The sequence below is a fragment of the Babylonia areolata genome, chromosome 11 (genome assembly GCF_041734735.1).
Source record: "Babylonia areolata isolate BAREFJ2019XMU chromosome 11, ASM4173473v1, whole genome shotgun sequence".
In the NCBI taxonomy this organism is placed as follows: domain Eukaryota; kingdom Metazoa; phylum Mollusca; class Gastropoda; order Neogastropoda; family Buccinidae; genus Babylonia; species Babylonia areolata.
The window spans coordinates 27492654-27506190 of NC_134886.1; the positions used below are offsets into that span (position 1 = coordinate 27492654).

Genomic DNA, 13537 nt, shown 5'->3' on the forward strand with positions numbered 1-13537 from the left:
AACTTTGAAAATAAATCTTACAGATTAAAAAAAAAAAGAAGAAGAAGAAAAAAAGAGATAACTGGCTGTGTTAATGAAATGTTGAACACAGATGTAAAATTATTTGTTCCTGAGCAAGTACTACTCTGAAATATGTTGGGCAGTTTTAGACCTAATATGAAACCCTGCTATACAGATCATGTTCATGACAACATGTGCACTTATATTCACAGTGGCCAGTTGGTCTAGGTTAGTTTTCTTTTTATGTATGGATGCAGGAAAGGCATTGGTGCATCCGAAGTCCAATTCCTAACTGAAAATTCTTCAGGTCAAAAGGAAAAACAACAAAAAACTGTAATATATATCAGTTGTATATCAAATATTATTGTGCAGATCTATTCTGTATCAACAGTGTAGTTTCTTTCAGCAGAATATTTCCTCTGTAAGACTGACACCTGTCTGAATCTCCATGAGGTTGCTTGAAACTGGACTTCCTGTGCGCGCGCGCACACACACACACACACACACACACACACGCATGCACACACATTTACACACCTATTTGTTTTAAGTCCACCTCACATCTGGGAGGCAACACAATAAAAGCTCCCATTTCCATTATCACATCTTTAGCCCTGTTCTAAAGAACCCAGCACGAGGGGCTAGGACACGTACGTGCACACACTCGCACACACATGCACGCATGCACAAGCACGCACACATAGACAAACACACACACACACACACAGGGAGAAATGTGACACTCAGTAAGACCTTTGTGTTCCTACTGAATCCCCTACCAATGTTTTCAGCTGTTTTCACAGAGAGAGGATAGAAGAGCAAGGGAGTGTTCATCCACATGCATCACATAACTCATCTGTCTTAGTGGCTCTTTCAGCTTGTGCATGTAGTTGTACTGTTTATCTTTAATAGTAATGAATATTCACTCCATGCTTTTTTTTCAATAGAGCTCAAAGCGCTTTACATGTATTAAACTAACTTGTAAAAGATGAAATGATTACATAAATCACAATCATTATGAGAAAATAAAAAAGTCTTCCACACGTCATAAGAAATTCAAATAAAATGGTGATGTTCCTACTTAACGTCTGTTCACCTTTCCTCAACTGACAGTGCCATCTGCAGCCCCTGTAGCAGTTCAACCAGTGCCGCAAGCAGCAGTGTAGCCAGCAGTCTTCTTACCAGTGACTGCAGTGACTGCAATGATGTACCATTAGCCTCCGTCCCTTTGTTCTGAGGAAACAACACTGTTCCCTGCAAAAGATTTCAAGGACTGCCATAACATCAAGTATTATTCTGTTGAAAATCATTATGGAGTCGACAGTGATTAATTTACTTAAACATTTGATTGAACTGTTTGATGGCAACAGTCATGTATGGTTTCAGGTAATATTTTCAGTTCATGGTATTTGTAGTTCTGCGTGTGTATTGAGTGCAGCTCCGCATGTTTTAAACTGGCATGCTGTGCATTGTCAAATTAACTGCATTGTATTACTATCTTGTCACAAAAGATTTCTGTGTGAAATTTGGATGGCTGTCCCCAGGGAGAACACTTTGGTACAGTTCAGTGCCACCTTTTTCTTTTCTTTTTTCTGCCTGCATGTGTTTATTCATAGTGGATTTTTCTACACAATGTTGCCAGGGACAACCCTTTTGTTGCCATGGATTCATTTACATGAATTAAGTGCATGCTACACACAGTACCCTGGTTTATCATCTCAGCTGAATGATTAGCATCTCGACCCCCACTCAAGGTCGAATAAAGCGGGAGAAAATAATGGTGAATGTGGGATATGATCCCATGGACACCGATTCTTTCGTTTCTTAGGTTGATGTGGTACAGCAAGCACCACTCCACTATCATTTTATCTTTTTTATTGAAAAACATATTCTGTTCCAAGAATAACAGTGAATTAAAAAAAAAAAAAGATAAAAAAAAAAGCGCCAAAGGAAACTGTTAAATGACTCATTGCAGTTCTGATTTGGTACAAACATCCCATTCTGTTCCAAAAATGACTGTGAAGTTAGAAAAAAAAGAATATACAAAAAAAAAAAAAAAAAAAAAAGCGCCAGAGGAAACTGTTAAATGACTGCAGTTCTGATTTGGTTGTGAATGAGGTGCATAATTGACATGTCTACTATCCAAAATCAGTGAAATGGTCAAAGTTTTAAGACATTCTTCCATCTGAAACATCAACAAAATCAATATAAACTGCTGCTTGTATTTTTTGTAAGCAGTTTCCTTTCTTTCTTGCTCACATCTTTTGCTCACTCTTCGCCGATACAGACAAGTTGATGAATATTTATTGTGATCTTCTGGTCCTATTTAATATGGAGTATAGTAAGCAATTGACTTAAGTCACACAAAAGTTTTCACCAAACATTTTTTTCATTTTCATATTGTTGGAAAAAAAAAAGAACAAATACGGTTAATAGAGCAGTGTCTGTACTGAGATGAGCAAACAAAGTGCAGTTGGAAAAACTGTTGAATAATGCAATCAAACCATGACCACCTCAACAACTAAAACGTCATCTTTGACACTCAGTATATCTTTAACTTAAGAAGTGTTCATACGAGACGTACAGCTCATCATGACTGTTGATGACACTACAAGGATGGAAAACGGACTGCGGAATCAGTGGATGCATCCTTCAGCAAGAAGATCAAAAACTTCATATAGAATGTAGCAAGACGTAGTTGAAGGCCATCTGTCTGCAGTGGGCCAATTCATCTTTGTGCCCTTCAAGGTTCAGTCTCCAACTGACCCTGTTTTTAATGCACTGCATTACACTTTGTCAAAACAGACTTCTTTGTGTGAAATTCAGGCTGCTCTCCACACAAACAGCACATCACAATAGCCGGTGCAGTGCCACCCTTTTTTTCCTTTATATATATTTTAAACATGGTAACCTCAGCAATAGTACTGATGTATAAAGATCTGATTATCTGGATTGTATTCTTTCCCATGACAAAAAGATTGAGTCAGCATGATGATAGACTACTGCAGGAGGACTGATATCAATGAGCTCGAGGACTGGGAGACACAGGTGATTCTTTGTTCGTGGGCTGCAACTCCCATGTTCACTCACATGTACACGAGTGGGCTTTTACGTGTATGACTGTTTTTTACCCCACCATGTAGGCAACCATACTCCGTTTTGGGGTGTTTGCATGCTGGGTATTTTCTTGTTTCCATAACCCACCGAACGCTGACATGGATTACAGGAAATCTGATGTGCGTATTTGATATATACGAAGGGGGTTCAGGCACCAGCAGGTCTGCACATATGTTGACCTGGGAGAACAGAAATATCTCCACTCTTTACCCACCAGATGCCGTTACCAAGATTCAAACCTGGGTCTCCCAGATTGAAAGTCCAACGCCTAAACCACACAGGTGATGAATGAAATAATTAACATGAGGAAACGTAAACCTGTTACCCATGACTACAAGCTCAATCCATGACCAGATCCTTGGGAATGGACAATGCCAAGCATCTGAGTCCCTAAGCATCTGAGTTTTAAGATCACTTGAAAGACATTTGGAATTAACGTGTCTGCACAGATGTGGCCAGGCCAACAATTAAAAAGTCTGTATTTGCCCACCTTCCACAGCTGTTCTAAAAGAATTAAGACCAATTTGTACAAAGGTCTTTGAAGACCAGTTATGGAAAACACCAGAACAGCTTTCGACCTTCAGAACTTGGAGAGTCCAAAGGTGCTGGTAGACCATTTTCCAAGACAAACTCAAGTCCAACAATATGCCTTCAGATTTTTTCCCCCTTTTTTTCGTTCAAGTTCTGCGACTCTGACGTTTATACGTATACATGAGCAGGATTTTTGTGTATGACCATTTCACCCCCGCCATTTAGGCAGTTGTACTCATTTTTCGGGGGTGGGGGATTGGAGGAGGAGGGTGCATGACGGGTATGTTCGTTTCCATACCTCACTGAACGGATGGATTACAGGATCTTTAACATGTGTACTTGATCTTCTGCATGTGCTTACACACTGAGGAGATTCAGGCAGTAGAAGGTCTGCGCATCTGTTGACCTGGGAGATCGGAAAAAATCTCGACCTTTTATAATGACCCACCAGGCGACGTGACAACCCGGGACCCTCAGACTGAAAGTCAAACGCTTTGATCACACGGCTATTGCGCCCGTTCAGTTGGGATACGTTTAGCCCATCAGCTCTCCAGACTCATCGCCAGCCTTCAACTCCACGCCTGGCACAACAAATGGAAGACCGGCGTCAAATGCCCAAATTCGTTACGATGGATTAAGTCTGATGGTGCAATCAGCCCGTGCCTGTTCCTGGCCTACATAAACGACCTACCAAGCCACGTCTCATCCAACACCAGACTCTTTGCAGATGACACTGCCATTGACCGCCCCATCAAGTCAAATACCGACTACAAGAAACTGAAGGAGGACCTTGATGTCCTGAGTGAGTGGGAGACACAGTGGGGCATGGAGTTTCACCCTAACAAGTGCAGCGTCCTGACTGTACAATGAAGCCGGAAGCCGATGCCAGAAGTGGTCTACACACTCCATGGCCAACAGCTGGATAATGTCTCCTCCACCAAGTACCTTGGGGTCACAATTCAGAGTGATGGGCGATGGGACCAGCACATCACCAGCATTACCAATAAGGCAAACCGAACAATGGGTTTTCTCCGGTGAAACCTAAAAATCGGCTCCAAGCGCATCAAACAAATGGCATATAAAGCTCTGATCCGCCCAGTGCTGGAATACTCGGCCTGTGTCTGGGACCCCCACGGAAAAAATGACAGTGACACTTTGGAGAAGCTCCAACGACGCGCAGCCCGCTTTGTTCTCAACCGCCACAGAAATACTGCCAGTGTGGATCAGATGCTGCATGAGTTGGATTGCCCCCTCCCCCCCGCCCCCATCCCCCTGGAACAACGCCGACGCACAGCTCGCCTCAACATGATGTATAAAATCATCAATGAACTGGTGTGCGTACGCTGCAACCAACTGGCCCCCGCTGTGACCCGCTCCAGAAGAAGTCACAGCGAACAGCTAAAGAGGATCCCTGCCAAGGATGAACACCGCAACATGGCCTTTTCCCCCCGTACAGTCAGGGACTGGAACAGCCTGCCAGCAGACACCGCCCTGTCCCCCAGCCTTGACACCTTTTCTTCAAAGGTGTCAGGCCTACACTAGACCCCCCCCCCCCCTTTTTTTTTCCCTGCGCACTCCCTAAAACGCCAATAATGGTCAAAATGTTGACCGTGGGTGTACACAGAAGAAGAAGAAGATAGTCTAGTTGATGTATGTTCTGACGAAACCCTGTGGAGGGTTGCATGAGCGAACTTTGCACCGCAAACTTTGCTTATCGTTCAGAATGTTCCCAACTCCACGGCGGTAAATTCCATATACTTGGGAACATTATTAACTCTAAGCGAACATAGCGTTGCAAAGATCGCCTCATGTAACCTTCCCCTGTTCCAAACCTTTGTCCCGACTCAGTGAGGGAGAGTTGCGGCTGCCACAAACCCAGACAGATACTTTCAGCCATTTGTTTTCTTCCCTCCGTCATGAGACTGTTGTATACCGCCCTTGCAGAAGCATTAATTTTTTCGTCTGGTTCACCAAATATCTTCAAAAACTGCATCGGAAATCCTCATACCGAAACTGACGTATTTCTCTCTCCCTCTTGCTCCCATCCAGGCGTTTGCTGGAAAAATTAAGCAGTAATCTTTCAAGTATATCTACTCCACAAGATTATTATTATCATTATTATCATTATTCTTATCACTTTTTATTTTATTATTATTTTTATTATCATCATTATTAAGTAACTCAGTGATTATCTCTAGCCTATTGTAAGAACTGTTTTGAATGAGCTTGTAAGTTTCCACCAGGGAAACAGTGTTGACAGTACCTGTGAGCTTTCGAGGAACACAACTGAGTTTACTTTGAGGACACCAAATTCTCTCCCCTAAACCTCTGTGCCAGCAAGGATCCCAACATTCTTTCAGCTTATCCAATATTCCATTTTTTCGCCCCATTACATTCATATGCTGACCCCTCACAATTATTCTAGTTAATTTAATTACAACTGAAAGCTGATTTAAAACCAAATCATTTCAAAAGACTTCATTGTCTGCTTTAAACAATTCAAACAAAACTGATTTTCTCCTCTTGGTTCATTCAAATACTCATCATCAGATAAACAGATCAGTAGGGGGTTACACACACACACACAAGGAAAAAAAAAGCCCGTACACTATCTCTTGTTTAAAAAGGTGGTTGTGGTACAGGTAGAAGGAGAAGAAGGAAGGGGTAGGGTAAGATAACAGGCAGAGGATAGGTGCACAATCCGCTCTCTCCTCGGACCACAATGGGGTCTTTTAGTAAGATGAATTGAGGTGTTTATTTCTTTAACTTAACAACACTTAGCAGCACATCCTAACTTAGCAGTTAGCATATAGCAGCACACATCACACCTGGAACACACACAATACCAAAGCCCAGGTCAAAATAATACCAAATCATATACTAGACATCATTGCATTGATGTAACAGAAACATTATGTTGTCTGGACAAGTAAACAACTCCACAGATAACCTTTCTCCATTCTGACACTCAATGTCTAACCGTACACTCTCTTATCAAAGAGATCTATGTAAAGATGTAAAACAAGCTTCACTTAGCTTACCATCAACGATCAGTGACATAAGATAATGTGCACCAAATATATGACTGACAAATACCAGCTCCCAGTGTTTAACTCCTGTCAAACCACCATACAATAGCTGTTGCATCAAGTATGTGGCAGACAATTACAAACTTACAAAACACTCTACGCAGATACTACACCCACATCATTTCTGTAGTTCTTTTTTACTTAATGCTTACTCTGTAACCACAGTATGTCAACAACTGACACACCACTGTCGTGTTACTGAACATTATCATTTATGTAGGCTAAGATGCAACAACATGTAAACCCAAACATGATATCCAAGCATCATACCATAGCATAATATATGTAGCAAACAGTAAAGGGTGGGGGGATGCCCTAATACCCCAAACCAGTACTCCATTTTGGTCATGTATTGGCTTCATTGTGTACTTTAACCACTTTTCCTTCAGTCACTGGCCTCAAATACAATTAAGCCACACACACACACTGGCTATACTCTCGCACAAGTCATGGTATCTGCATCAACAATATTCCAGTTACATTAACTGTGAAATACCACATCAGCTAAAAATGGTCTCTCAACGCTCTTGTGATACAACATCAGAATTCCACTAACTCCAAACTGTTTCCTAAAAACCAGAAAGTAAATTGCCAGCAAAGCAAAATACAAGTACAAGCATTGCTCACAGCCCCATGTTTTCAAGGTTTACATCATATTCATGTAGCAGAACACAATCCCACTGAACAAGTGTGTTAGTCACAGAATCCAGTACCAGGAAGTAACGAAAGATGCAGCGCCGTTTAATAGTTCGTAGTACACACACCACTGGTGGCGGTGCCATGGGCGGTAAATATCATTGAGAGGAAAGGTTAGCAAAGGAGGAAACGGGATTGAGAGTGATGGAAAGGAAAGGGAAAAGGGTACAGGAAACTGTAAACATTTGTGGCCTGACGTCCGAGGTTGAATGGTTGTGGTCCGAGGAGATAATTATCATCTTTAATTAGTATTTCATGATAACTTGCTCCCTCTGCACTCGGCCAAGGGAAGGGGGGGAAGGGAGAGAAGGTATGGGGAGGGATGTTGGTGGGGTTAGATGCCATGGAAGGGGGAGGGAGGAGAGTAGGGAGGTGGGAAGGAGGGGTCCATCAGCAAGCAGTGTGTCCTGGGAAAATCCCACGCTTCCACCACAGGCGCCTGACACACTATAACACTTGATTTTTATGTACATGTTACTTCATCAGTCAAGCAAAAGGAAATATTCAAGGAAGAAAAACAAACATTTTAAGACACAGGTTAAATTAAACACCAGCACACACACACACACACACACACACACACACACACACACACACACACACACACACACACCCGCGCGCGCGCACACACACACCGTGACACACACACACACACACACATTGTGAATCAGTCACACATATACACACACTGACAAACACACACACATACACACACACATGTACGCACACACACACATGCACATACACACATACACGAGCGCGCTCAAGTTGTGCACGCACACGCACACACACACACACGCACACGCACGCGCGCAAGCACACGCACACACTGGCACAACTTAACACGTACTACACAAACACTGCACACACACACACACACACACACACACACACTACACACACACACACACCGGCACACACACACGCACGAGCGCACGCACACGCACACACTGGCACTGTGACACACACGTACTACACACACACACTACACACACACACATCGGCACACACACACACACACTACGTCAAACACACACACTACTGACGTCACACACACACTGACACACACAAACACACTGACACACACACACTGACACACACACACACACACACACACCGGCACACACACACGGCACTACGTCAAACACACACACTACGTCACACATACACACACGGCTGACACACACACACACACGCGCGCACGCACGCACACCGGCACATACACACAAGTGTGTGTGCGTGTGTCTGTGTGTTTGTGTGCGTGTTTTTCCTGGGCCGGAACAGCCGGACCATTTTAGCGTGCATTATCTATGTATCTGTCTATCTTTTTTTTTCTTTTTTTTTTAATTGCTGTGCTAAATTTGAATGCACAAGCGAAATGAAAACAACGAACGATTTTTAACTAGGCACTGAGACAGAGAGACAGACAGACAGACAGACAGACAGAGAGAGAGAGAGAGAGAGAGAGAGAGAGAGAGAGAGAGAGAGAGGAACCTATCAGTCAGTGCACCACGGCAGAACTCACACCCGATGCTCTTTCACACATTCCCTACGTAGCCCTGGAACTGCCGACGGACTACACTGATACTCTGCGAGTCACGGACTATCCGGGCGTATCACCGACTCGTGGTACTTTGATCGATCTTATAGTTTCCTGCCACTGATCAATGACTGGACATAAGCACAGAACCGTGCTGTGCATCGATCGTCAGTAGTTTTTGCCAGTGCTGATGTCGGTTGCCTGTCCCGGCTGGAACACTGGCATGCACTGCAGCCGGTGCCCCTGATGTTGAGATGCACGTCTGCATGCCGCCTCAATCTGAAAATCCAGCCTGTGAGATCTTATTCATCAATTTTATTTTTGATTTTTTTCTTTCTTTTTTTCTGTGGTTGTTTGACATTTTGTTTCAATAATAATCACTCTTATCCCTGTTTCATAGCAGCTGCCATTATTTATTAGAAACTTTTTATGATTATATAGAACAAATCAAGTGAACACACACACACACACACACACACACACACACACTGAGAGAGAGAGAGAGAGAGAGAGAGAGAGAGAGAGAGTTGAACAAAGGTAAATCACTCGTTGTATTCTTTTCCGCGAGAGGAAGGAATCACTACCGCGTCGTCAGTGTAAACAAACCTCCGGTACACTTGAGTGTTACCGAAGTTCAAAAGAAATCTATCATTAACTCATTTCGGCCATGGCAGGAGCCGGTGCAAAACCTTTTGTTGATAAGAAGCTAGCCCAAAGAAAAGTAATGCTGTTCTCTAAAAGTTATGTCCCAGAATGTAAAGAGGTGAAAAGCGTTCTGGCGGAATTCCAAATGAGCCCTGCTATCTACGAGTATGTGGAGATCGAAAAACGCCAAGATGTGAATCAAATTGAAAACTACTTTCAGATTCTGTGTCTGACGGACAACCGTGCTGTGAGTTCACGTTTATTGAATATATTCTTAGAATGTATATATTTATATCTTCTTTTTTCTTTTTTATATATCAAGCCGTCGTTTATATATTCTATACAGTCTTTAAACGCATGCAAGTAGAAACCAATAGTCTTCAATTCAACGGTTTTCCACACTGAGTGATATTAGACACGCATGTGTGTGAATGTATGTTCATTCTGTAGTTTGAGATCTTTACTCTTAAAGCGATATTGGATGAAGAAAGAAAGACAGACAGACAGAAAGAAATAAAGAACAAGAACAAAACAAAACAAAACAAAACAAAACAAAACAAAACAACAAAAAAGAGAAAAACCCACTGTGAAGGAAAAATGCCCTGTGTGTGTGTGTGTGTGTGTGTGTGTGTGTGTGTGTGTGTGTGATATTTTGGTTTAAAATATGCTTCAGGATTTTGTAAAGGTTTTAGAACTTTTAAAAAGTATACATAGGAGAAAAATATGAAGAAAAATAAGGAGGAGAATGGGAAGAGAAGAAGTAAAATGAGGAGGAGCAACAAAATTATCATCACATGATATCAGCAAATCACTGCAAACATTAAAAAAAATCCCAGTGTGAACAGTGGGTGGAAGGTGGCTGTGCACACAGACGCTAGACATTACAGTATGCTACAAACACAACTGAAAAAGTAACAATATACTTCCAAACCAAACGAGAGAAAAAGGGGCTGAGCTGACAAGAATGGAATGCTGTTATAGAACTTGTCAATCTTCTTTTCTCTTTGAGCATGTTTTTGCATGAGGGGTGCTGTGTGAATTGGATTATTTTTGTTGTTGTTGCCTTTGGTGTGGTGTCTTGTCGTTTGTCATGTTTGTTTTTTCGTTGGATCAACCTGCACATTTTAATGGACTGTACATGTTTTTTTTTTTTTTTATAGATTGGAACTATTGTGCCTGTAAGGTGCTCAGAGCAAAATCATTTGATGATTTTGGAGTGATGGCCTAGAGGTAACGTGTCCGCCTAGGAAGCGAGAGAGAATCTGAGCGCACTGGTTCGAATCACGGCTCAGCCACCGATATTTTCTCCCCCTCCACTGGACCTTGAGTGACGGTCTGGAAGCTAGTCATTCGGATCAGACGATAAACCGAGGTCCCGTGTGCAGCATGCACTTAGTGCACGTAAAAGAACCCACGGCAACAAAAAGGTTGTTCCTGGCAAAATTCTGTAGAAAAATCCACTTCGATAGGAAAAACAAATAAAACTGCACGCAGGAAAAACAAAAAGAAAAAAAGAAGGGTGGCGCTGTAGTATAGCGACGCGCTCTCCCTGGGGAGAGCAGCCCGAATTTAACACAGAGAAATCTGTTGTGATAAAAAGAAATACAAATACAAAATACAAATACAAATAAACTTATTATTCTCTCTGTGTGTCTGCAGGTACCACAGCTGTTTGTGGACAAGCGTTACATCGGCGGTCATGAAGAGATCATGCGCATGCACAACAACGGCACGCTCAAAACGGTGTTACAAGAGGCTGGTGCTTTATCGTAACACACAATTTGTGATCAAGACCCTTACACCTGTTACATGATTCAGTTAGAATGACTTCACTCAGTAATACTAATGAGCTGCAGCTGCAATATCAGAGAGCTGAAGAAATGCAATATGTTTGCCATTCAATGTTTTAAAGTCTAATTTGAGAGAATGTGATTTGGCTTTTATCAAATGTCATCATTATGAGAATTTATTTTGATAGAAAATCTGTCTTTTTTTTATTATGCTAGTACATTAGATACTAAATCAAAAATACCGGATACATAAAAAGACAACCATGACCAATGATGTACAGTAAATACTTTGAGAGGGGAAGATTGAAGAGGACAATACCAGATTTAAACAATACAAGGTTTTCTTCTAAACAATGTTACATTTTCACAGTAAGCAAATGTGTCTTTTCTTTTTCTTCAGTTTCTTTTATTACAGTTATCCTAGAGAAGTATTTGCCACAATATATTGTGGAAATGTACAATAAAAGCATCTTTTTCTTGAGAATGTTTATGAGATATAAACTAATTACTCTGTTTAAGTGTTCTGTTCTGTCCTGTTAAGACACACATTTGTGTGTGTGTGCATATTCAAGTATTTGTTAACACATGAATGTGTGCGCACATGCAAGTACAGGTGTGTGTGTGTGTGTGTGTGTTCATCACTTTAATCTTTCTCTTCTATAGTCCTTTGCATATCAATAACTGCAGGAGAGAGAGAGAGAGAGAGAGAGAGAGAGAGAGAGAGAGAGATTATTGTTTGGAATGATGTGATGTGTATATATCATTATATGTAAATCTATCTTTGGTATGTGTACATATGATGTGACTTCACATTATTTGATTTACTTTTAGGTCCTAAGTTTCTGCCTGCTAGTCTCGCCCACCTCCAAGTTTTGCTTCTTGTTAAAAAGATTTTTTAGACTTAAAACAATAATCAAATACCACTTTTTTCTTTGTTGCTCTTATCTGGTGGAAATGTACCCATTTATGCTCACACCATCTTCTCCAACAAAATTAAATACATCAATCAATAGGTATTGCATTAACTATTGGCAAATGAGGGGCAAGACAACCTTTAACTGTTGTTTTGCCACTCTTGCTTTTTCCTCCCCATTCATAAGACTTTGCTTTACTTCCAGATGATGGCTTTTCCTTTCATATAATTCCCCCCCCAATGCCCCCCCCCCCCCCCCCCCACACCCTCCTTTTCACACCTTGGTTAATGCTTGCTTTTTTTCTTTAAATTTTTTTTTTTTTATATATATAATTATTATTTATTTATTTATTTATGTAAGCTTATCTATTATTTATTCACCTTTAAAAAATTTTTTTTTTACATTATTATTTATTTATTTGTGTAAGCTTATCTATTATTTATTCACCTTTTTTTTCTTCCCTCAAGGCCTGACTAAGCGCGTTGGGTTACGCTGCTGGTCAGGCATCTGCTTGGCAGATGTGGTGTAGCGTTTATGGATTTGTCCGAACGCAGTGACGCCTCCTTGAGCTACTGAAACTGAAACTGGGGGATGATAGCGGGAAATAGTCACCATAAGAGACTTTGCAGGAGATCTTTCTTTTCTTCAAGGGAACTTATTCCCTAGTAATTTTTTTTATTAAAAAAAAAAAATTCTGGTTTTTTTTCTTTCCTCTCCAAATGATGTACACTGTGTAGCGATACAATCAGCAATACTGATTTTGTGCTGAGAACGTATAGGGTTTCTTGGTGTATAGAATATTCCATGCGCAAAGAAATAGTCTTTCAGTTCTCTTTATTATAATTTACATTTGATAAAGTTGTCCTTGAAAATTGTACATGGAAGCATGGGAGAAGAGAAACAGATGTTGGGTTGAAAAACAAAAACAGACATTAAATTTTGTTTATAAAATCATTGTGTTGAGATTTCTTTTCTTACTGCTTTTTTTCCCCTCTCGTCTCCATTCTCTTTGTATAATTTTCTTGTGAGAGTGTATGTGTATGTTTATGTGTGTGTGTGTGTGTGTGTGTGTTTGTGTGTCCAGGGTAAATGTTTACAATCTATTTTCTGCAGAAATACATTTCCTTTCCTCATGTGTACACACATACCTGTATGTGTTTATCAAGCATGTGTCAGAAAGCCAAGGTGTGAGCGATCTAATGTAATGTTTGACTG

General features: G+C 41.1%; 1 protein-coding gene across 1 annotated transcript; it reads left to right on the forward strand.

Annotated features, from left to right (window-relative positions):
• Positions 1 to 9554: 9554 nt before the first annotated feature.
• LOC143287350 (glutaredoxin-1-like) lies at positions 9555 to 13320 on the forward strand. Its single transcript, XM_076595311.1, has 2 exons — positions 9555 to 9865; positions 11278 to 13320. The coding sequence occupies exons 1-2, from the start codon at positions 9641 to 9643 to the stop codon at positions 11389 to 11391; spliced, it is 339 nt and encodes a 112-aa protein (XP_076451426.1). The 5' UTR covers positions 9555 to 9640; the 3' UTR covers positions 11392 to 13320.
• Positions 13321 to 13537: the final 217 nt, after the last annotated feature.

Bases quoted from the DNA above. Each gene is read 5' to 3' on its own strand.
- LOC143287350 (XM_076595311.1), top strand. From the start codon at position 9,641: ATGGCAGGAGCCGGTGCAAAACCTTTTGTTGATAAGAAGCTAGCCCAA. The intron at 9,866-11,277 runs GTGAGTTCACGT...GTGTGTCTGCAG, and splicing joins GTCTGACGGACAACCGTGCT to GTACCACAGCTGTTTGTGGA.